Source organism: Pezoporus wallicus, unplaced genomic scaffold (assembly GCF_028554395.1).
Source record: "Pezoporus wallicus isolate ANWC-B61680 ecotype Strahan unplaced genomic scaffold, APGP_CSIRO_Pwel_v1 contig_1583, whole genome shotgun sequence".
Lineage (NCBI taxonomy): Eukaryota > Metazoa > Chordata > Aves > Psittaciformes > Psittacidae > Pezoporus > Pezoporus wallicus.
In genome coordinates this window covers 2,094,612-2,119,039 of record NW_026637266.1, presented here as the reverse complement: position 1 = coordinate 2,119,039, position 24,428 = coordinate 2,094,612, and the positions used below count along the sequence as shown (strand labels likewise).

Sequence of the window (24,428 nt, the reverse complement as noted above, 5' to 3'; positions counted from 1 at the left end):
AAGCCTGGTTGTTTAGGGTTTGTTTGTTGTTTTTTTTTTTTGTCATAATAGTAAATGCCAAGGTTGCTTAGCAAGTGGTCTGGTTCTATATAGTTACAGTGCTCTTGAAAGCTGAGAATGCTGAGGTTTCGGTTCTGACCCAAATTAGTTATCCAGAGAATCACAGACATATCAAAAGACTGCTTGGTAACTGTACCTGGCTGTGGTATGCTACCTGCAAAACTGCACAGCTTGCATTCAATAACAGGAACTTAATTATGGCTAAAGGGCTGTCATCTCAGACACTTGTGCCTTACTCATTTTGTGCTTGTAGTATGAGAAAGCACTGGAGGGAAAAGACTAAGGAAAGAGAAATGCAACTTTAAAAAAAAACAAAAACAATGCAAACCTGTCATATCTACTTTTAATTGAAGTTTATTTATTATTGAATGCAGTTCTGCAGGTTATACAAACTTTAATGCTGATCATCAGCATTTACAGTGGCAGACTGGTAACCTGGCAGAAACAGATACTGACCTTCAGCATCAGACATTAAAAGAGTACTTACTCGAAGCTGGTGACTCACTGCATAGAAGAGCATCCTAGTTAGCTAGATATTCAAGGGAATTAATTGTGTTTACTGTCTAAACTGCAGTTCATTTTGATTCCCTCCCACACCAACTTTGCTAAGAAAGTTAATTAGAAAAAAAAAGGAAGGAAAACAGTTAAGTGATGAAGCAGCTACTATGACTGAATTAAAATTTTACAATGGTGTCATGTAATTTGTCTTACCTGTGAACTCTTGAACGGTTTGGGGCTTTTTTCCAGCTCTTTTAACTAGCATAAATGATGTGAATATCAAAGATGCTCATTTAATACAGTAAAATTAATTGAATTGGATGAAATTTTCATAAATTTCAGATTTAACGGGCTCAAGCTATAAGTGCTGTGATAACTGCAGTGTAGGTCAGGCAAACTACGGATCTGTAGCCTGGATTTTTCCATGTGCCTTTGTTTGGAAGTCATATCCAGCCACTGTGAAATGATGTGGTTATTTGCATATTAAAATGTTAACGAATTATGACTCAGTCATCAAACACTTTGCAGTGTGGGATTTAATTCTTGTAATGACTCAAATGCAAGATGAAATTTCAAGGATAAAATTCCTTTTCATCAGGGTAAGTGTTTTGGAGGGATTCCTGCAGCCATGCGTCTTTGTACTGTAAACAGACACGACATGTCACATTAAGCGGAAAGTACTGCTCTTCATCCAGCAACCAGCTGTTGATTGCTTGATACCTAAGGGCCAAATGAAGCGTGTCTGTCTTTTAAGCCAGCTTTTCCTGTTTCTGAATTGTTAGCTAAGGCTGTCTCTTATTGATAAGCAAATTAGAGACAAGAATAGTCCAAATTGTTAATATATCTAATATTTAAAATTGGTTTGGTTATTTAGAAGCTGTGGTTGGTATTAATGAGATCATATATATATATATATATATATATATATATATATATATATATATAAACATCTCTCAGAAGGTGTCTTTTGGTCTTCAACTACTTGTGATTCACTACTTATTACTACACAGAGGCACTTAGCTCTTACCTTTTGCTTTGCTATCAGTTATAGATACTCAGCATAAGGAGCTCAGAAAGGGAAAGCTGTGTGTGAAAAGGTTGCCTTATAACTGCTGAGAGCTGATCCCCTGGAGGCAAGATCCTGCTGAGCAGTTGTGAATGTGAATGGCAGGGGCTTCTGGCCCTTATTCTGACCTCAGCAAGAGGCCTGCCTCTGGTTCCTGCTGGGGAAGGAGCTCTCCTGTTTCTTCTCTTATCAACCTACTCCTAACTGTTCTTTCTGCTCTTAACAACCACACTTAGCCTCTGATGAGCACTGAATTCAGCAGAAATTAGCTGTTCCTGTTTCGCAGCAAGGCAATAGCTGTCAATCAACATATTAAGCTTGTGAGAAGTAAAGAAACCATTTGATTCTTGTTTCCTTGTCAGGCAGTGACATCTTCGTCTGAAGATGAAGCCAGCCCCTACCTCACAAGCCTGAATGTTGCTGAGATTTAGCATAATATTGTGCATAGGTAAACAAGCGCTTTAAGAGTTAGAGGCCTTTTCCACATCTAGTCCAGTAAGGTCAGTTATGAGGTCCTGCAGCTGCTTATGAATTCTGAATAGAATCATAGAATCAACCAGGTTGGAAAAGACCTGTAAGATACATTGACTGCTCTTTGTGGCATCATTACCCTAAAGAAGTGAAGGCAAGGGAGAAAGCTGAATCAAAAAAGGCAGGGGAAAAAAGAGAAAGCAGTGCAGGAGAGGTGATGAATGAATAAATGTTAGAAGTGAAAGAAAGGGTAAATGCAATTTTTATCTCACAATTGTCATGACATATTTGATATATTCCTTGAAATTGCCTGCTTTCATTTTAAAACAAAACAGTTCCCTAATCTTTGGGATTCTGGAAAAATAGCTTGAAAATGTGAAGCTCAAGGGCTTCTGAATGAAAAAGACTATGAACAGACATTGTCAGCTGAAATGTATAGTAGCTCAGAATTTTGGAACTAAGCTAGCTTTTTAGGAAAGGTGCTGAAATACAATTTTTCTAAAGATTGCTGTTGGCAATCTTATAACGTGAAAAACTTAGTAGAGCATGACTCTAATATACATACCAGTGTGGCTAACACTCATTAATTTGAGTACATATAGAGGCTTCATAATTTAGTGCAAAAATGGTAAAAAATCAGGTAAATACTAGATAAAATGTGTAAAAATAATTCTAGCTGTTTGTGTCTGGATTGCTTTTTGTTGAATATTCAGAAGAAGGGGTGTGAAGACGAGTAATTGGAAGAAACCCAAAACCATTTATAAGTAGAACATAGTTACATTCAGGAGAGTCTAGCATTAATTTTAATTTCTTTTTACTGACATCTGTTGATTTTATTTTTTTTTTTTTTTAAAGGGTGGTTTATTCTTTTGTTGCTTAAAATCCTCAAATACGAAAAAGGAAGCAGGCCAAATTCCAGCTTAGGTTATCAAAGGTCAGTTTTCATAGCTGTCTGACCTTTTTAGACTACACCAGATAGTGTATGTGGGATGAAGGTTTTTCTATGCCTGAAGCGATGAAGCTATTTTGCAAAGCTTGCCTTAATAAAGAGCAGATTGGTTAGTAAGACTAGGAGGAACTCCTATCTAAAAACGCAATAAAACACTCATTCAGTTGTCTTTCCTGTCCTTTTTTATTTTTGTCCTATATCTATATATTTTAAACCATGCATCTTAGCTATCTCTTCTGCTACTCCCTTGACTGTAGCTGAAGTTTGATCATAAAAGCATTTATATAGTAAAAATGATGTGTACTCTTGAGGTTTTCTTTTCTGGCCGTATCTGTTGACTAGAAGTGCATGATATGCATTCTCCAGAAGGATAGTTTATGGGCTTGTGATGTTTGGGTTTTGGTATTTCTGTTTGGGTTTTTGTTCCTGTCCCATGTCCTCTCCCAGCCCCCTGAATGCTAAGATGTTATTTTACATGTGTGCACATTAGTAATTTCATGGTGCTGTTAGATCTATTAGGTTTGCAGGAACATTCAAGTATGCAAAGTCTGGTCTTTGCAGAGTGAAGACTGGTGTATTGCGAAGTGCAGAGCAGCTATTCCCAGCTGTATTGAGGCTCTGGGCACCAAATGTTGGCTTTTGTGAATCCATTTGTTAGTCCCATCCTTCTCAGAGGTTAAAAAGTTAAAAAACAGAATACCCCAAACCAACATAGCTTTCCTGAAAATCTAAATCTTGTTACGATGAACTGGAAAAGTTAAGACAGAAAGTAACTATGAAAACATCCAGTGGTCTTGTAGGAAGAGGTAAATGGACTCTGTGCCAAGACAACTTACTGGCAATTTTCTTCATTTAGTAGAGGTTGTTGCTTCTAGTAGTATATATAGCTAGCAAATGTGTTACCTCCTTTAAAAATTAAGCATTTACATGCCCTTTTGCCAATAATTAAAGGCTTGTGGGGTGTTTCCAGACCTCATAGTTCCTGAATATGTTTTGATAAGCATCCACTCAGGGGAGAAAAAAAAAACCACAAACAAAAGAGGCAAACAAAAAAAATCAAACAAAATAATAAAAAACCCCTAACTCCTTCATCTGAACTGTTTGGCTAAATGTTGCTGCTGATTATGTCTATTCAAAAAACTGCACTCTGGGCAATCCAGGGTATCTTTCTGTCTGCTTCAAACAGGCATATTATAAAAGAAGTGATTTTGTAAATGGTTAGTAGCAAAAATAGAAGAAAATGAGTTTTTCTCCATTGCAGCCTGATCTGTAAAACAGTGTTTTCCTTGAATCTTTAGCTCATGCTTTTGTTCTCTAAGAGTGAATTGAGAGAGAGCTTAATAATGGAAGGAGGTGAGATGTAGAGAACAGCAATGAAAGTACAGTTCTTCAGTTAAATCCAGTGTTGCTGGGTTTTATTACTCACTTGCTCCATTTTGCTTATGTCTGTGTAAAGAAGGATATTTCGTGATAGGATTAATGCATTAAAATTCTGATGCAGAAGGAAATATTTACACAGTCGTACAATCAGAACTAGATTTTTTTAATTATTATTTTTTTATATTTGACCCAACTTTGTTCCTTTTGAAATTAAATCAGATGGAAAACTTTTAAGAGGAGATCTAGTTAAATCAATGCAGGAAGTCCAAGTTGAGAAGAAATGGAGCACTGGCATTTTTCTAGTGTACCTGTATTATATTAGCTAATGTTGAATATCTACATTGTTTTTTCTTAAAATACTTTTCTATACAAACATGTACTTATATATGTATGTATATATATACATATCTCTGTATATCTCTCTATATACATTTTATAGATGTATACATGCATATATATACATCTAGATATATAAAAATATGTATGCATTTTCATATTCAGTGTGTGGTAAGAAAGTTTAGAATAGCAATTTCCAGAAGTAAAGGAAAAGCAAATGAGTAAATAGTAGTACCGAGATATGTAATCTTGTAGCCAATTGAATGAATGTTTTAACCTCTGTAAAGAAACATGACAATTTAAATGGAATAGAATGGGCTCCTGTTTCTCTGAGAATGAAAATGATGGATTGTCTTGAGTTACATGTGTAGGAGAGTTAGGGTGTGATTGCTCACCATAGGTGCTGTTCTGCTTTACTTATGTTTTCTATTGAGAATTGTTCAGTGAACTCACCTGAAAGCTCTTTTTTGTACATTAGGATTCTTTTTATATTATATCCGGAACTGGGGAAAAGGATGGTTAATGTTGTTCCTTGGTGATACAAGGAGTAGAGCTTATCTTGTAGTCTGATTTTTCATAGGAATTTATGCCTGGCTAAATAGAGGAAGTGATTTATACTTTGAGGGCTTCAGTCATGGCCATATGCATAAGAAAGCCTACAGTAATTTTTATAAGCAATCTTTGTAAGTCCAGAACAATTCTGTTCTGTCCTAAAATGCTGTTTTGTTTTCTGGGACAGCATCACAGTGTCTAGAGAAAGCTGAGGAGGAAGCTGAAATGTGTGTATGCCATGTAAATATGGAGTACAGCACTAGGGCATACTAGGATCAGCACTGAGACATACTTCATGAGCACCTTACAAAGAAACAAGCTGAGGATCCCTAAAATGTAGTAGTAGAGACAAAGAAATAGTAGACAAAGTAGTAGCAGAGACAAAGAAATTTGAGTTTAACACTGCACTAACAGGGGTTTTACCACTCAAAGAGCCAGTTGCCATCATCTTACATAACTCCACCATTTTGCCTTCACTTGTAGATACATTCCTTGAAAACACTTGAGCATTTAGTTCTTCCAGTATGGAGATCTCTGGCCCCTCTGTCTTTATATCACATTACAACTCTTTCAGATTGTCTGCGGAGCCACCTGCAAGCTGCCTTTTGGGTGTATATATGTATTTTAGGATGAAGGTCTTGGAAAGGCAACAATATCAGAAGAAAGAAATATGGGGGGGGGAGGTTTGGTGTAGTTTTCTTTGCAATAAATTGTAAGTTGTAGTGTTCTATGTAAGTTGAATGCTCTATGATTTCCAGCATAGAGCGTTGGCTGCAGAAATACTTAATACTTTGTGATGCTTAAAAGGAGGTCTTTTTTGTTTCTGATGGTTCTGTTCCCTGGCTTCCCAGAGTGTCAGATTCTTAGTCTTCACACATTGCTGTAGGTAGAACAACCCAGAAATATCTCCTCAATATGATGAAAATGCTAACGAAATAGCTGCTTAAAATTCTTTGAAGCTGTTCTGGGTTAAATGTTTCCATTTATTTTTTTATTAGGGTGATTTGGAATATTCACCTCTTGTGAAATTATATTAAATTTTAAAGGGAGCTGATGTGGTGGAATATGAAAAACAGTGCCTTTTTTTTTCTTTTTAATAATTTGTCTGATGTTTTCTTTGTCTTTCTCAATTCCAGCAGATTCAGTATCCCACATTACAAAAAAGACTTTTATGACCAAATTCAGCAGAGTTTGCATTTGTTTTTCAGCCTTGATTCATATCTATTTCATATCTTCATAAGTTCATAAAATTTGATTTTAACATGTCAAATAATTTAGCATTGGACTGGACCAGACTTCATATTTTTGGGTGGACTCTAATTTATTTTTCACATTTAGATGTAGCTTTAATATAAATGTTAGCAAAGGAAAGAGAGTTCTCAAGATGAAAAAGCAAGATTATTGCTTTGTCCTGTGTGTCAATGTAAAATAGTAAAAACAAATACCCCAAATCCATTTTCAAATGTAGCTTCTGCTGAGAGCTTTTGAATGCTGCGTTCATGTCAGAGCTCAAAGTGTGACTCTTAGACTTTATGCACTTAGTGAAGGAGTACATTCTTTGTAAATAAGAGGCAGACTTCCAGTGACAGATACATTTTAGTCCAGCATCAGTGGTAACAGCCAGACTGAATTATTTCACAAAGCTATGCAACAATAAGGGAGTTGGACATAAAGAAAGCAATTTCTACTAAGCCCGACAAGTGGAGGCCAAGGTCAGTGTCATTCTACAGTCTAGACTGCTGTGAGGAATCGGGGACATTTTGCAGTGTTCATCTTTTTACAGCTACTCTGGAGTAAGAGCCTGTTTTATTACTGAAACCATACTCAAAGCAATACAAGTTTTTGCTTTTAAATGGGCAGATGTTTATGAATTAGAGGATACTCAGGCCTCAGTGACAGGATGTGGTCAGTTCACAGTTCCATTCTTGGGAAGGAGAGGAAGGGAGACAGGTCAGTGCAGTGAAGAGGGGGAGGTGGAAAGTGGCCCCAGACTGGAGAAGGCGAGGGCAGGTCTCCAGTTTTCAGCACTGGCTCACACAGGTTGAATTAAAGTATCTGAAGTTGAAGAAGAATATTGTTCAAGTAACCAAGGTGATCACTGAACTACAGCCAAGTTATTGTCCTTGCTAATTACATTTATTGCAAGATTTGACAGAATTCTATATAAGAAAGTATTACCTTTGTGACTAAATGCCAGCTGAGCTGGCATCCTTCATCTGTTTCAATTCTGCTTTTTCTACCAGTTGTATGGGAACCACTGCACAGCTGTGTTAATCTGATGAGTACTATACGTAAAAAGAAAAACCCCACCTATAATGCAAACCCACAACAACCACCCCCAAAACAGAGAAGCAAGCAACCCCTCTACCCTCCAGCAGGTATCAAAAATAGTGTGGCAGGAGATAACGTCATCAAGGTGAAGGAGATAAAAGATGAGTGTTAAGAAATAATTGGAGTATGCCGAATTATCACAAGGAACTACCAGAAAAAAACCAACCAACCAAACTTGTTTTCAGAAAAACTTGTTCAGCTTAGTATAAAATAATAAAACTGTCACTTTTGCTTTATAGTTATTTCATCTTTTTGCAGTACTAACTCTTCTTAATCAATATAGCTATAAATATACCCTACCTGAATTTCCATGGAAAGTAGACTCACTTTATTGTTTGAATTAGTTAGTTGAGGCTTATGGAAAACCTAGTAGAAAGATACTTGTGCTAAAATAGTACAAGCTCCATATAGCAGAACAGGTGAATGCATGTATTATGTGTTACATGTTTTGGTAGTGGTGCATTCAGACATACTTTGCTATGACTTAAAAGTTCAATAGGGTTAAAGTCTTACAGGTGATACTTGGGGTTTGCTTTTTTAAGGAAACTTTAATGACTTTTCGTATTTAACTTGAGGTATACGGAAGTATTATTTGAGGACTAAACAATCGTATGAGCTTGAACACTGGCAAAAGGTAATATAAAAATAAAGGGCTTTTTGCCTTCTGAAAAGTTTCTTTGTGCCAAAATGAAGACCTCGAAGTGCTACAGAGGCTCTGTTTGACAAGAGCTGAATTAACAGTAATGTTGGATTTGTGAAGACAAAATATTTTTGTATGACCGTTAATTCAGAATGAAAATGAATCTTTCTGGACTGTATGGCAATCTGTCAGTTGGGTTCCTAAGAAGGGAGCAAACCGTTTGATGTGGGCCTTTTAGAGTATTGTAGGAAGAGGTCACATTCATCAAGGTTTCGTCTTGTAGGGCAAAATGTCAAGCTACTTTCTCCCTCATTGTCCTTGAAGACCACAGTTGGCATTATTGATCATCACAGGGCTTAGAAATGCAAGATGAGTTGTAGCATTTTTAAATGCAGAATTTTTAGTTGTATTTATTGCCTGTTGCTCTCATGAAGGACTAGTTAGCCCTGCTAACTAACACTCTCTACAGGCTGCACCACAGCTTGCTGTGATTCTGCAATTCTAGCTACCAAGCTCAAAATACAGAGGTAAAGCAGACAAAAGACATACTGACTCCAGCCTGGTTTTCTCAGGAGAATGGCTCAGAGCATTTCTGCTAATTCCTGTTGAGGGGCAGGAATTGGAAACAAAATTGTCTACCTGGTCCCTCTCATAATTAGGAAAATGGAAGTTGAAATTGGATATAAAAGAACAATACAAAAGCTACCAGGGGAAAAAAAGCTTTTACAACAAATCCCATTAAATTAATTGTGGCTGTTACATGAGCTTGGGAAGCCTTGCAACTTCATACTGTGAATGAGCTTTAAATATTTTTATTGTTTTCAACAAAGACAAAACTTATGAAGGCTGAAATTTGTTGTTGGTTGGTTGTTTTTGTTATTTATATTTTTAAGATAATGCTGTGAGAACCAACCCCTGTTAAAAATGAGTTACAGTATAAATGAAGCCACCTAAGTTTATTTGGCAGATTTTATTGTCCATTTTGGACAACAGAGCTCACCTTTTAACTTCACAGTGTATGTCTAACTAAGGGATTCTGTGTGCTTTGGCTGACTTGAGATTAAAAGGGCAAGTTCATGCTGAATGTTAATATAAAAAACTCTGTTTATGCTTTTATCATGCTTTCAGAAATCCTGTTCTGCTTTTAGCTGAATCTAAAATTTTGTCCAGTACTGATCAGGAGTTATGTACGCAGAGAACATCCTGTTTTAGTACAGGATTTTCTAGGTATTAATATTACAATACCTGTTTACCTAACAAATTGGAGGTTTGGCCCCACAAGCTGAATTTCTGGCTCAAACACTATGATAGCACATGGTTTTGTACATGCTGGAATGTTGCATCTTGCATTGACTACAATTAGAAGTGTAGGTGTTGAGAATGTTTAGACATGAATCAAATAGAAGCATGAAAATTAGAGGTGAGCTGTGGAGCACTTCAGATAGATATTTGGCACACAAGGAATGAGGTTTTTACAGCATAGTCTTTCCTAAAAGGTTTTTCCAAGGATCCACTCATGTGAAAGAGATAATTCCTTAAAACATATTTAATATTTTATATCAAGTGGTGAAGGATTCGTATCCACAGTCCTTATATATATTTTTGTCATTAGAAAGCTTAATTTTCTGAGTCTTTATGGTAACTTTCACAAAGTGTAAAAAATGTTTGAAATGGAACAGTGATTTTATTTTTATAAAATGCACACTCTTATACTTACAAAGTTGCTAAGAAGTGAGGAGCTTGTGTTCCGTCTCTTAATTCCCATTAGATAGTAGTACACATTTTAAGATGTCATTGTGCAGTTACCTAGGAATATTTTTTGTCATTACTCTTTTTTAATTATTGTGCAGTAACTGTGCACAGAATGAACTCTGCCCTGCTTCCTTTGTCTTCTGTTGTCAGTTTTTCTCTTTTCCCTGAGTATATTCTCTCTTTTCCAGTATAGAACGTAATATCTTGAAAAGTTACTGTTTTTTCTTACTCAACCCAGAGCAATGTAGTGATAATGTTATCTGATGAGTTTGTTGAATTTGATGGATTATGTGTAAAGTGAAATGTTATTTACAGTAAAATACAATACCAAAGAATGTATTTTCAGGGTAGGGATTTAAACAATAAACTGTATAATAAATGCAGTTGATGATGATAATAATTGAACTGCTTTTGTAATAACCAGAAAACTTCACTGATGTGTGGGCTTTATTCTAAACTAATCCTCAGTACTGGGAAAAAATGTATTTTTAATAGGCCAAAATTAATTAGTTTAATACAAAACTAGAGAGTGCCCATACTCAACTATAATGTGATGCTCCAAGTAGGAAATATGTTCATATTTCCAAAAACATTAGGATTGTTTGGTACACCTAAACCTCCTCCTTCATGAAAACTCATTCAAGAGAATTGTTTCAGTACTTTTTTCCAATTGTAAAGATGAGCTCCTGAATATTTTTACTGTCAATATCTGTATCAAACTCTGCTTTCTGAACGAACAAGGAGTATTAAATAGGTCTGTCAGCATTCTGTTAGCCCCACTGAGACAAAATGTGTCTTTACAAATATGTGAGTGCTGACTAAACAGATTTGTTGTATATGAAGCACATTTGGAAGAAATCAATAGTTTTTCCATTTGTGGTTGTGTTACAGATGCGATGAAAAGCCACACTTTGCTATGTAGGAGTAGTACCTTGTACACACAGTAATTAAAACAAACAAAACTGCTTATTACAAAAAGTGAAAATTGACAGGAGAAGGAGTAGAACTTTAAAAACCCAAGATGCTTAAGGGCAGTGTATAGGTAAAGTAAATAGGAATTTATTCTGGCACCCTTACTGTGAATGTGCTTGAGCTCTGTTTCCAAGCATGATTCACAGGTTTGGAACATAATCAGGCTAGAGCTTACACTGATTTGATTACTTTATATGAAACTTATATGCGTATGTTCATAAGGGTACATTAAAGCAACAACTAGAAAGTAAATTCTTAAATATGCTAAAGGTATAGAGAAAGATCTACCAAATATTTGTGAATTTAGCTAAAAGTATATTTGAATGCCCAAGAGTTCCAGGCAGTTTTTAGTCTCAGCTGTAATTTTCAATGCCAGTCCTTTGCCATTACCCATAGCAATTAACATTTAAAGTTATTAATGTTGAGAACTGCTTATCACTACCTAGGCATTTTCTTTGTCATCCCCAGGAAAGATGTCCAAAGACCGGGCTCTAAGGAAGCAGCAGCAATTGAATAATTTGGCATCAGCAGTGACAAAGCTTGCTAAGCCTGGAGATGTGATTGTGGATTTTTGCAGTGGAGGGGTAATGTATATTTTTGTTTACATGATGCAGTTTCTTTCAGCTTTCATCTTTGCACTTCTAGCTGGTTGCTGCTGCAAAGCAAAAGAACACATGCTGAAATTTTAGCTGCTTTCAAAGGTTCTGTCACTGGTTAGGAGATGTTTATCACGTGTGAGTCAATAAGAGGAGACACTGAAAAGTGACTCAGTTGTTTTTCTTTTCACAGGGCCATGTTGGAATTGTTCTTGCTCACATGATGCCATCATGTCAGGTAAATTCTGAATAAAAAATAAAGAGGGTATGAGCTTTGGGTCTCTGGTAGTCATCTTAAAAAGACGTGCATGTAGGGAGAATAAATACGAAGATGTAATTGTCTCAGCAGAGGACTTAGATTTGAAACATGAATATTTTTAGCATGATCCCAAATGTGTGCTGTGCTTTCCTGAGAAAACAGAAGTTATAGGGAAATATAAACTATTTGCAGGCTGATTGATACTGGCAAGTATTAAATGCATTCCATTGTTGTTGCATTTCCTACTAATAATTTTGGAGATCTTGAGCTCTGCCACAAGTAATTTTGAGGTTTTCTCAACTAAACTACAAAGTTTTGTGCTAATTGGTGAAGTACATTGATTTCTTAGTGTTATTTTGCCTTACTTTCTCCTGTGTATTTGATCTAGGTGGTGCTCATAGAAAATAAGGAGTTGTCTCTGATCCGTGCTAAAGACAGAAGTGATGAATTAGGTTTAAACAATATTTGGTTCATTCAAGCAAATTTGGACTATTTTAATGGAACTTTTAATATTGGGGTAAGTGATTAAAATTTTTCCACTTCAAAACTTCAGTGTCTGATGAATTGTTCTTGGAACAACTAAAATACCTGGGAGAAGAATATTCCGTATGTCCTTACAGACAGGTGTTTTTGACACTAGGAGATGTACCCTTGTTATATTAATGTGTATTAAGTTAGTTTTATATTTTTTACCTGTTTCAAGTTAGCACTGCTTCTGCATCATATGAGTGAAGAAGGAGATAATGTTTGTATCTTGTTACTTTGACATCAACTCTGCATTACTTGGCTGTTTTCTTATTTGTTATCTGCCAGGAGTTCAAAATTAGGTTTTAAAAGTGTTGACCACTTCCTTTTTGCTCCACATAACGTTTCTGCCCTTATGAATTGTTAAGGTAGTGAAGGTCAAGGTTCTGAAGCAACCTGTTGGAGTGCCAAACGAACTGGTACATTGCACTGTTACATGTTGTAGTACAGCCATCAACCACAGTAAAGGATTTTGTTCTGTAAGTGAAGGTTTCCAAATATTTGCATGCAGTGCTCATTTGCATGCTGACACACAGAGGATTCTGTGAAAGCTTACTCGGTTTTAATACTTTCATAGTACTCACAGGATCTCAGCTAATTTGTGAGAACAAGTTGAAAAATTTTAGGTTTGGTGGGGGGGGGGGTATATATTTTTGATCATGTTGAGTTCTTTCCTTTTTAGGATCACTAAAGTGAACCTGAGGTTTCATGAAACATTCTTTTGCCTTCACTTTTCTGTGTGCACTGGGCTGTTCTGTGGAATTGCAGCTCCAGAGGTGTAAGACAGGGCAATGCTCTCACACTGCATTAGCCATTAGCTCTGTTGCTCTCTTCAGGGTCCACTTTGTTTCCATGTATCTACAGATGCATGGATTTGTGAACTGAATGCATTATCTGCGTTAGGTCTCACTGTTTCAGGTGGTGAGTTCAATTTGTAGGATATCCCGGGAAAGCTTTGTCTTGGATTTTATTTGTGATTTCTCACCTATCTAAATTGATTTTGAGAAATCCAAAGAAGTAGTCAGTTGGTGTACAAGTTCATAGAGGCTCAGCAAAGCTACTGGTTTTATCTGCTGCTGTTTTAAGGTCTCTTTTCCAAATGTGCAAGTAAAGCAAAGCAGAGGTCTGTGTTTTCTGCTTGGATAGATGACCAAGTACTGTAATTATATTCTATGATAATTTAATAGCTATGATATTAAGAATCTATTTCTGACATTAAACTAGTTTTATTTTTGTTGTTAAATTCATATGTACAGAAAACTTTTGTTGTGAAATTTTCTTATTAATGTTTTAATGTTCTGCTTGAGACAAGAATATTTGTTACCATCTGTACGCAGTTATAGTTCAGTTGATGATTAATGGTCTGCTCAGCTGAGCTTACATCAAGCAGTCTGCAAACAAAAAGTTTTTGTTTTGATCTATATCTTAGAGCAGAGTTTTTATCTTCCAATTGCTGTATCTGGAAAAAGAACTTTGAATCCTGAAATCTGAGCTTGCAGCTTTAAACATTTTCCCTAAATTTACAGTGAGCAAAGAAAACAATGCAGATTTACAAATCCACACCAGTGTATAACGATAAAAATGTGCCTCAAAAATGTCCCTAGTTTCATGAAAGCAGAGAACAATGTGTATGTGCCAGGCCTACTCTGTGAGCTACTGAGTACATTGAAGAAGGCAGAGAAAATAATGCTTCCATTTCACCTGGTCCATTTGGTATCACAGGTATTACAGGAGACTAGTGCTTTTCTTTTCTTGCAGTACATTGAGTACAGCGAGAACTTGCCTTTTTGTAGGAGGGCAAGAAGAATTTGGGTGCAACCTGTGCATTGCTCAGACATGCATTAGTGTTTACAGGTATTCAGTTGTTGTGACTGAATGGCATTCTAGTTTTAGTTCTAGAGCCCATTGCTAAGAAAAAGAAATAGAAGTATAAGAAAGAAAAAGAAAAGGAGGGCAAGTTGTATTTGATGCTTCATCCTGGCCAGTGTTTAGTTTCTAAAGTTTTTACTCAATACCTTACATTCAGATGATCAAAATTTATGCAAAAATGTTGTCCTTTAAATGTGACCTTCAGGTATATCTTTTACTTCTCTTGTAGAGAATTCTTGAGAGAGGTCTTTATATTTCTTAGTAGTTATTGCTTAACAAAAACTTCTGACTCATTATGACAGTAGTTTTTCCTTTAATACTTCTCTGGAGCTTTGTTTTTTATTTATTTGATATCACAGTGCATTATACCTACCTTTTCAACGCTTTTGGTGAGTGACCCTTGCTTGTTGATGGTTCCCTTGTTAATGGAATAGGCCATAAATATTACCTCAGCATAGATACAAAAGAGAGAAATGAAAAACTGAGGAATTGAGGAGCGGCCCTTCGTTGGAACAGCTTTCATTGCAAAAACTTACTCGTATGTTTAAGTAACTCAATCAACAAAAAACTACTACTGCAGTAGGATTGTATTTAGAATATTACTGTAAAGAATTCGCTTTTTTCTTCGTTTTTTCTTTTTAACATTGTAGGTGGCTCTGCATGCATGTGGTGTGGCAACAGACATGGTGATCGAGCACTGTATCAAGGCACAGGCAGCCTTTGTCATCTCCCCTTGTTGTTATGGCTTCATTCAAAACACAGTGAAGTTTCAGTACCCACGAAGGTAAACTAGAGCTAACAAAATAAGCTTTAAAATATCAAGTTAAATGAAGGAAAAAAGTACTAAAAGATTATAGAATTAATAAACTGAAGATCATTGCAAGTTATATAGGCAATGATAAATGATAACGCAGCTGTTCCCTCCTGTTTCTCTTTGCAAACCCATCCTGAAAGAGAGACGGATTGGTAATTCCTGGGTAATTTTTCTGGATTTATCTATTCATAGTTCAGAAGACTTTTTACTACCAACATAATAAATGGAGTATGTGCGAATCTATGTGATATTCAGACCTTTTACCTTAAAATAACTAAGATAATATAAAACTCATGAAAATTACTATAAGAAGTGGAATTGGCATTTTAATGTTGGAGAAAGATGTTAGCAATCAGGTTAAAGAAAGGGATCTGCTTTATACCACAGTTTACTCCTTGTGAAACTCCACTGATTTATTCCCAAGTGGACAAGCTCTTCTGTATTTCGGTTCATAGTTTTAATACTTTTTCAATGGACATGTTATCTTGAAATCTGCTGTGTTAAAGATACATAAGGCTTAAGAATTTAGATGCCTTTGATATAAAGAAAAAATTAAATGATAAGCATAAAGTGGCAGAAGATAAGACACTAGCAGCTGTCTGAGGTGGAACTAGATGAGGGAAGAACTTTGTGGTTTCCTCAGAACAAGAAACTGAGACTTGCTATCTTAAAAGAAATCAACAAAGGGAAAAAATAAATATCTTAAGCACCCATGTTAAATATTTTGCATATTTTATCTAAGTGTGCTGTCACAGAAGTGTGCAGAGAGCAAATATAATGATTTTGTCTGATAAACTTTGCATTTAACAGTGTTTTCTTAGTTTGGTTCTTTCTTCTCTTTGTGTGCCCCTGTTTATTTTCTCCTGTGACAGAGTAAAACAAGTAAGTATTGTTAAAGAAAAGGCAATAAAATTTTAAGCTTGCTACTGTTTAGCTTTTGACCAGTTGTTTTTAGATCATGAAGGCTGGAAATGCTCACTATGTTAGAAAATTTTCATTGCTGTAGATGCTGTGAGAATGTAAATTCTGGGTTTGTTTCCTGAATTCGAAATCTAATATTGTAAGCCTATGTAGAAAACTGTCAGCCTTCAGTTGAGCTAGATTTTAGGGTTTGCTTTTTCTTCTTTCCTTATTTGATATGATCATAAAACCTGATAGCCTGCCCATGTGCCCGTATTGCCTGTGTTCTATACTCGGTTCTCTTGCAGAGGTACCTTTTGTGATACAAACAAAATATATGCATGTCTAGAGGTTGCATACGTGTAGTGTAAAGTATTTATGTGACAACGTGGAAGCACCAGTAAATCTGTGTTAGCATTTATAATGATTTAAAGAGAGATTTTTTTTCTGAATAATACAATGGGTGGGGAGGGTGAAGCTGAAGACAACACCAAGTATTGTGCTTCTTTTCTAGCCAACTGGAACTGTAATGGTTTCTGGAGTTTTTTTATGCCTTTCTGTAGGATACAGATATCGGTGTTTGAAATATGTTCAAGTATGTGATGATTGCTTCTGTTTTACACCTCTGCTTTTTTTAGATATTAATTAAATTGGTCTTTTTTTTTTTTTTTCAGTCGTCTCTTCAAAGAAATTTTGTCCTATAAGGTATGTAAAAAGTGGTGGTGGGGAGAAGGCTATGTACAGTTTCTGCATTTCACTGGATCTCTTATCAAATAAAAGTTGTTATATTGTAATTGCAAGGAGGAGCATGTGTTATATGAAAAGTTCATTATCAGTGCAGATATCATTGTGTTGCGTTCTCTCCACCATATATTTTTTTAAAGCTTTTTTTCTTCAATAAAATTAAGTAGGTTCTTCACAAAAGATCTTTTTTATCATTGAGGTATGTGCAAGCCATTCCTAAGATATTTCAACATTTATCAGTTAATTACAGAATACCAACTTTTACAGGTCTTAAATACAGCTAATTATACTGTGGAAATGTCTGATCATTTTTTAGGTAAAATTCCTGCTTCTATAGATATAGTTTTCTGATAAACGTTAGATTTCTCCCTCTAATTTATGTCTGGAAGATTGGACAGAGTGAGTAGGAAGAGTTTATACTTACCAGCAAGAATTTTATTACAATATTGTTTTAAGAATATTACTAAAAATTGTTTCAAAAATATTCAAATGTGTTTTGACCCTGGGGAGCCAGGGTCTGTGTGGAGATGGTAGGAGAGAAAAAATGGGAGGAAGAATCAGTGAGGCATGCAGATCTGACAGAATGAAGATAACAGGTAGCAGAGAAGTGAAAAAGGACAAGAGCAGAGTGGTGGACAGCAGACCACTGGTACTGATCTGTTAAACTTTGGTGCATTTAAACTAGTTAGTGAAGAGCAACCAAAAATTTGAAGGTTAAATGCGCTCAGTGTGGCATGGAAACAAAACATTGACATTTGGGAATAGTGGGGCTATACAGAAACTCTGCTAGGTTTATATGTCAAATCCTAAACCAGGGTCTTGGTGTTTGCAATATAGAAATAAAATTCAGTAATACAGAATAATAATTTGTAGCAGAAATATGAGACACATGTTATTTCTAATATTCAAATTTTTTTTTGGCTGTGAGCTGTAACAAAGATGCTCTTTGTAATAAATTATCCTTTTTAATCCTCAAATAAGGGGGCATTTTAAAAATACAGAAAATTTCCAGCCATCTTATATAAGGAAGTTCAGTTATATGGTGGTATGCGCGTCTTATCTTCATGACAATCTGCTTTGTGTACAGTTTACACATGGAAATAAATGTTCATAGATGGAGGTTATAAAAGTGGCACGGAGAATTTGGACCTGCCGTTATTTTTACCCTTGATTAACATTCTTTCTAACACATAACCATGAAGAACTCAGGTTTCACTTCAGAAAGAAAGTTGATTTACTTTTATTAAAATACATTAAGAGCAGACCTGTTGACAGGACAGAGGAAAATGGTGGCAATTACAAAGTCAAGATGCCTAGATTAGGATGGTGTGTATAACCTCATTAAAGCTCAGTGAATTCTTTTCTTAATCTGCTAATTCATGGAGGTTTAAATCACAGGGTTTGTCAACACTATAGGAGTTTCAGCATTTTATTATTTGTGCTGCAGAAGGGCACAGGGGCCAAGGACAAGGTTAAAAAATATTACTGCTCTTAGTAGTGTAAGATTCTGTACAAACGACCTGGGCTGGTTGGTGCCTTAAATAATCCTAGTTATAAATAACTTTTGTTATACAGCTAGCTATATGCATTTTTATGTTTCATATTAATAAATTGTTAAAGGTTATTGGCTAGTAGCCAGAGCTGCCATGTGTTAGCCAGACATTGTGTGTGTCACCTCCCTCCAGTTCCCATTTGAGAGTCATTTCTCTTATCTTTCATTTTAGTGAGATCTACAAAGACGTCCAGAAGTCTGGCAATTCCAAAACTTTTTTGATGAGAACTTTTTACTGTAATTCATTAGTTTATATCTGCAAGGAATAAGGCTATGATAGCTGTAGATTTCTATCATGATACATTTTGAGACTTTATTTGTCAGACACTCTCCCTATAGGAGAATTGGAAAGTAAAACTGAATTAACTTTGCACATACAGCTTTGAAAACTCAATAGGAATTGAAGGTGTGGGTGTTCTAGTAAGCAGGTTAACTGTTTATGCACACAGAAAGTTTGGGCAAGTTTTAATTGTCTTTGTTACTTTAGAAGTACTTTCTTCTTTCTGCAACAGGGAATATGGCAATTTAATGACTGTCATGGGGAAATGATGTAGTCATAACTTAGGCTCTAATTTAACTAGGACAGGGATAATTCAAAAGTGAATTGTGCTCATTTTGATGTAGGAAAATTTATTGTTTACAGCCAGGTATTTTCTGCCTTCAGGATCAGTTTTTCCTTCAGGATCTTTTGGGTTGATCCTGAATGGTTGTATTTGGTAGGGCAGAGGAATTTTGACCCACAAAGTGATTGATTCTTCTGGGAATTAAAAATCACTGCTTGGGTGACATGTGCAGTAGATCAAATCACCTATTTAAGTATTTTGTCTTGGCTGTTACTGATGCAGGGATGCTGCCACGTGCTGGAAGAAGACTGTTGCTCATCAGTAATTGAAGGCAAAATTATTCTGCAGAATGTCTTTGAAGAATGCTGTCTTTTCTACATTGCATCTAATTCAACTGCTGCAGAGAATTAGAAAATTTAGCAAGAATCAGATACTTATTAGTAGCCATGTGGTCGTGGTTACAAATGCTTGATTTAAACATACACTAACAAGCCAAAGCAGTATCAAATCTGGGAGTTGTACACAGATAATTTTCCTATAAAAATAGTCTTCCACATGATTTGAATCCTTGAACCATTTAATTAGATTTTTCTTTCTTTATTTGGAAGAGGGAAATGTGACTGGAACAGATTTATTTACTTTTTCATTCTTTTTTCTAGGAGCACATGACCCTTTGCAGATTTGCAGATCAGACAGCTGTTCAGCTTCCACCTGAACGGAAGCTAATTGGTATGAATTTCTGCAGTTGTTGTGTAATCTAGCTCTGTAATTATTTTACCTTAATACACAAAGGAAGAAGTAGTACTTTCGTGACCAGGACATTAAGTTACTGTCTTCACACAACACTTGAAAAATCTGAATTTCTTCACATTTCACATCTTGCTGTTCTATGCTGTGGAATAGAATGGTGTAGAAACTCTTCTTTCAGAATGATCAATTCTGGAATGGACGGTTTGCCTTTTACTGATTTTTAATTGTTTCACTTTCCCTCCTCCCGCCCACTCCCTTCTCCCACCATTCTCTGGCAAGAATGAGGTGTTTGTAAAGTTCACTAAAGTCTTGCTATTGCCAACATATTTTACATTAAAAGCACATATCCCTTTGTCCTGCTTGTAGTCACTGGTGATAACTCTCTTACAAGGGTAAACATCTAATAGAAACAATAAGGCTGAATTGCAGAGGTTGGGTTAGCTTTGGTCAGAAGGACAGCAAAATACGTAACACTTTAAATATTTGGAGTAAGCAAAATCATTTCCTCATTATGCAGAACATTCTAGTATTCTTTGACTTACAAAAGGGTATAATGTGTGCCTGTCTGGTATTAATGTTCTGACGGAAGCTATAAACGAGCTTCCAGGTCAGAAAAGACAGAAGGGAATTCTCGGGTTATAACGGCATTCTTGGCTTACATAAAACACTGAAAAAATATATTAAAGCAGGAGTAGCAAATAATCATAGTGTTTTAAAAAGCTTTCTTTGAAGAATTCAAAGTTTTTCTTATGCTCAATGCATAAAAATAAAATAATACAGATTCTGAGATATAGATAAGAATACAGATTTTTTTTTTATAATGAATTTGTTGGTGCTTTTGCTATCATCACAGTATTTGAAAAAAATTAGTGTTCAGTTACCAGTGTAGAACCCTACATTGTCTCCTGCTGAATATTTGAAAAGGACCCAATGTGTTTTTGAAAGAATGTAAATTTTATCTGTTCTCTGTCTCAAATGTCAATTTTTTTTCCCCACAAATGTAATTTTTATGTGCCTTTGCCCTGAACAAAAAACAAACAGAAATCTTAAAATCTTATTTGCGTCCATTTCCCTATATCATTGCTTTTTCTGTTTTAAAGAAATGATATTTTTTTTCTTTTAAGTTCCATATAACACAAATGTGTTTCAGTGAAGATCATTCCCACTTCAGTGTTCTGTTTCAGCTTTGAAACTGGTTTTATGGGAATATTGTTGGGATACTTGCAAACAGTTGAAGATTTTTTTGTGTTTCGTGCAATGCATGATCAGGTATTGAGAAAACTGTGTAGACTTCATTTAATGAAAATATTCCTGAACAGGCAGAGACTTTTTCTACTCTATTGCAAATGGCAACATTTTTTACTATTTTAGGATTGTATTGTAAACTGTGTTTTAGCAATTACCACTGAAATACATGCAGCTCCAGTGAAGTGACAAATCATTTTGTATCATTACATGTAAGTGCCTAAAGTGTTCAAGTACAGTGTTCTGTCTGTGTCTGTTATGGCTGAAACAACCATTTGTCAAAGAGGTTATCACCAATTTCTGTAGTATCTGTGAATGTAAAAATATTTAGTTGTGCCCAGTTCTGCTATACGTGGCAATTCCCTCTCTTTCTCATTTTCACCGGACGTGTGTGCTTTATCCAGTCTATGCAGCAGTGGGATCTGAGTGCAAGCATACTGAATGGTTTTGTGACCATCACTACAGCCCACGTGATTTATTCTGTCTGATCACAGAACTGCTCTGTATACTTCACATAGACTTCCTGAGAGCACATGGGGAACCAGGCCCCAGTTGTGGCAATCCCAGCTGCACCTTAGTGTTTACATTTTGGATAATAGTGATACTACTGTCAGTGGCAGGAGCATGTACATGCTACTTTATTCAACCAAATGCAGAAGGTGATTTTCTGTGGAGCCGCAAATACAGGAGAACAGTGCCACAAGAAGTAATTTACAGAGATAGAATAAACTGGTATATACATTATATATACATATATATTACAGAGATATAATAAACATATAAATCCATACAGTTGAAAAGTTCTTTTTCAGGCCTAATCTCATATTATTGTATCGTTCGTGTGTCTCCTAGCCAGTTACTACCTCTCTCCAATTCCAAGCCACCAACAGAACCCAAACAGTCCAAATGTCAATGTTGGTGAAGTCAAACCTAGGGAACTTCTTTTGTAGCTAAGGAATTCAGCTGAGAAGGAGAAGATATTTTGGGTCATTGGCTCACTGTGTAAAGACTGAAGAGATTGGACTGAGTACTGGAGAGTGTGATGTGCACCAGCTGCTCTGAAATACAAGGATGCTGAGGAGCATACTTACGCCACCTGCTCAAAACTTCTGCAGGCACCACAGATGCATGTCAGGGCTTGCCATGGTACAGGCACTCACACTGTATATATTCAGGGAAGAGAGGTAGGCAGTTCCAGAGGGTAGTTTGGAATGACAGATTTGTATCCTGATGGTAAACAGAATGGGTACTCCTGTCTCCCATCATCTCAGACCCCAAATATATTTAACTGTACAGTTCTGTCAGGAACAAGAGAAGAGGTAGGATCATAGGCTTTTGAGACTGAAGCAGGACTGTGCCTTGTTTGTGACTTGAGACTGTATGTGATAAAAGATTTCATGGAAGTGCTAAATCTTTCTTGCAAAAGAGTTTCAAACTGATGAAAATACAGTCTGACAAGTCAGTTCTGTATTTCAGAACATAGTAATTGTAAGGATTAAATACGTAAAGACAAATGCCCTCATCAGCTTGGCATGGCCGTATCATTATATAAACTTTTAAGCTGAAAAAGTCCTGGAGTTTATCCTTTCCATTTTTTCTGCAGGTAAATCTGAGACAAGTTTAGTTTTTGTTAGTAATTTAGCATTTTTTTTATCAGCAGTTACATTCATATGTCTCAATTACACTGGATCACTGTCTGGTATTTTAGTCTTTTGCTGCTCCTCAATAACCAGAGATTTTCAGATTTTAGATGAAAATGCAAGAGAAAGACAGTTATGGATATAAAGGGAGTAGAAGTTTGGCAATTCAGAGAGCTCAGCTGTAAACCAGGCATATTTTTTCTTCTGTGGGTTTTACATTAGTGCATGGATTTTTCTGTAAGCTTTGGGAACACTTAAAAATACTTGTGCCTGTAACACTTCTCCATATATAGAGTTAATAATTTTTCTCAAGAAATGCTAAATGAGGGTTACAAGTCACAGATGTGATTTAGAACTATTAATGATTGTCTGTTTGAAGTAAACCAGATGAAGATAGTTTTTAAAGTAAATTTGGAACTTATTTTTTAGATGACTTACTGATGTGTTTTCGTAACATTAAATATTGAAGTGCATATTTCTGATAGTTTCTACGTTTTTGTTTTGCATGCTCTCCTTTGCTCTCTTTTTAGGAAAGCAGTGTATGGGGCTCGTGGATTTGGATCGGGCATTGGCTGCAGAAGAGCAGAAATACTCTGTCCAAGTTATATCTATGGAGCCAGAGAGTTGTTCTCCAAAGAACAATATGATTGTGGGCATCCCTACTTAGAGTGCAAAACTTGCATTTGATTTGAAGTTGAACATCAATCTTCAGTGCATAATGACATCCAGCAGATACAAGCATAGCTGGGAACCAGACGTTGGACCCATTGCATTTGAAAAAGGAAGCAGCATAGAAAGTCTTAAAAAGTGAGCTGCATGCAGAGCATCACAAATCACACTTGTAATGTGTCATTAAGCAACTTTTGGTTCGCTTCCTGAGAAGCTTCTGGATCTAATGACTGGTGTGGAATCATATCCATCTGTAAAGGTTTAAAAAACAGTTGGTCTTGTTGAAGAGAAGGTGATTTCCTTTTTAGTACAGCTGTCTTGGCTGCTTCAAAATTACATCCGTGGTCAAAACTGCATTTGTGTTCATAAGCAGAGCAGTTATCAGCCAATAATGCAGATCGTTAGAGGAACAAAAAAGATCAAATTTATGGTGTCAGTGAAGAAGACTGTGCAACAGGTGGTGGCTTGACTTTGCTAAAGAATGCCAAACTTCTATAGGAAGATTATTTTTAATAAAAGTTCATTGGAATACTTTGGGCATTGTTCTGCTTATTGTATTCTAACTTACCAGTCTTTTTAAAAAGACTTAAAATTTATCTTTAAGTATTACACATGTATTCTATAACAAGGCATTGGAAAATGTGTTTAATTAGAGAAAGCAAACCCATAATTATCTGTTGAGCTAGCAAGGATGTCAGTGAATGGATAGTTCACTGCCGCCTCTGCCAAACAAAGTGTATAGCTTCCCATTCTTAAGAACCTTGCTGTCAGAAGAAATTTTTAAGGACAGTTTATGTGTCTGTGTACATCACCTTCATTGATTTTATATTCAGTTTAAAATTTGAACAAAATTGCAGTTGTGCAACAGTTTGAAAAGATCAAACACAGTCATGTACTGTACAGTGAAAATAAATGTTCTATGCTCTGATTAGTAGGCAGTCTTCTACCCTAATTTAAAATCATCTGTTGACACTAGCACAGTGGAAAATAGCTCCTAATGAGATTTTACTGCATGTTTATGGATTTGATACATTTATGAATTCTGCCATGGTTTAATTTAACTATAACTGATTTTTGGTCATCGTGAACATACCTTCAGTGCATGTGGTAAGCAGAAGAAAAGGTTCCTGAAATAATTTATTCTTCATGAAACTTACATCTCTAAAAGATCCAAATAGTTGGGTATGTTTTAATGCGAAGACTGAAGGAAACTGCAACTTGCCTGGAAGCACAAATGTTAGCAGGTAGGTATGGATTAATACCTTTAGCCTGAGTTCTTTGGTATATAATGATTG

General features: G+C 35.8%; 1 protein-coding gene across 2 annotated transcripts in view; it reads left to right on the top strand.

Annotated features, from left to right (window-relative positions):
* Positions 1 to 23,664, top strand: part of GSTCD (glutathione S-transferase C-terminal domain containing) — a 57,611-nt gene extending 33,947 nt beyond the window's left edge. For both annotated transcript variants that reach the window (XM_057404587.1, XM_057404586.1), the window contains 7 exons: positions 11,476 to 11,591; positions 11,797 to 11,841; positions 12,251 to 12,379; positions 14,907 to 15,040; positions 16,645 to 16,675; positions 19,489 to 19,558; positions 22,995 to 23,664. In XM_057404587.1, the coding sequence (XP_057260570.1) occupies positions 11,476 to 11,591; positions 11,797 to 11,841; positions 12,251 to 12,379; positions 14,907 to 15,040; positions 16,645 to 16,675; positions 19,489 to 19,558; positions 22,995 to 23,131 (662 nt within the window). In that variant the 3' untranslated portion in view covers positions 23,132 to 23,664. The remainder of the gene's footprint in view (positions 1 to 11,475; positions 11,592 to 11,796; positions 11,842 to 12,250; positions 12,380 to 14,906; positions 15,041 to 16,644; positions 16,676 to 19,488; positions 19,559 to 22,994) is intronic.
* The last annotated feature ends 764 nt before the right edge of the window (positions 23,665 to 24,428 follow it).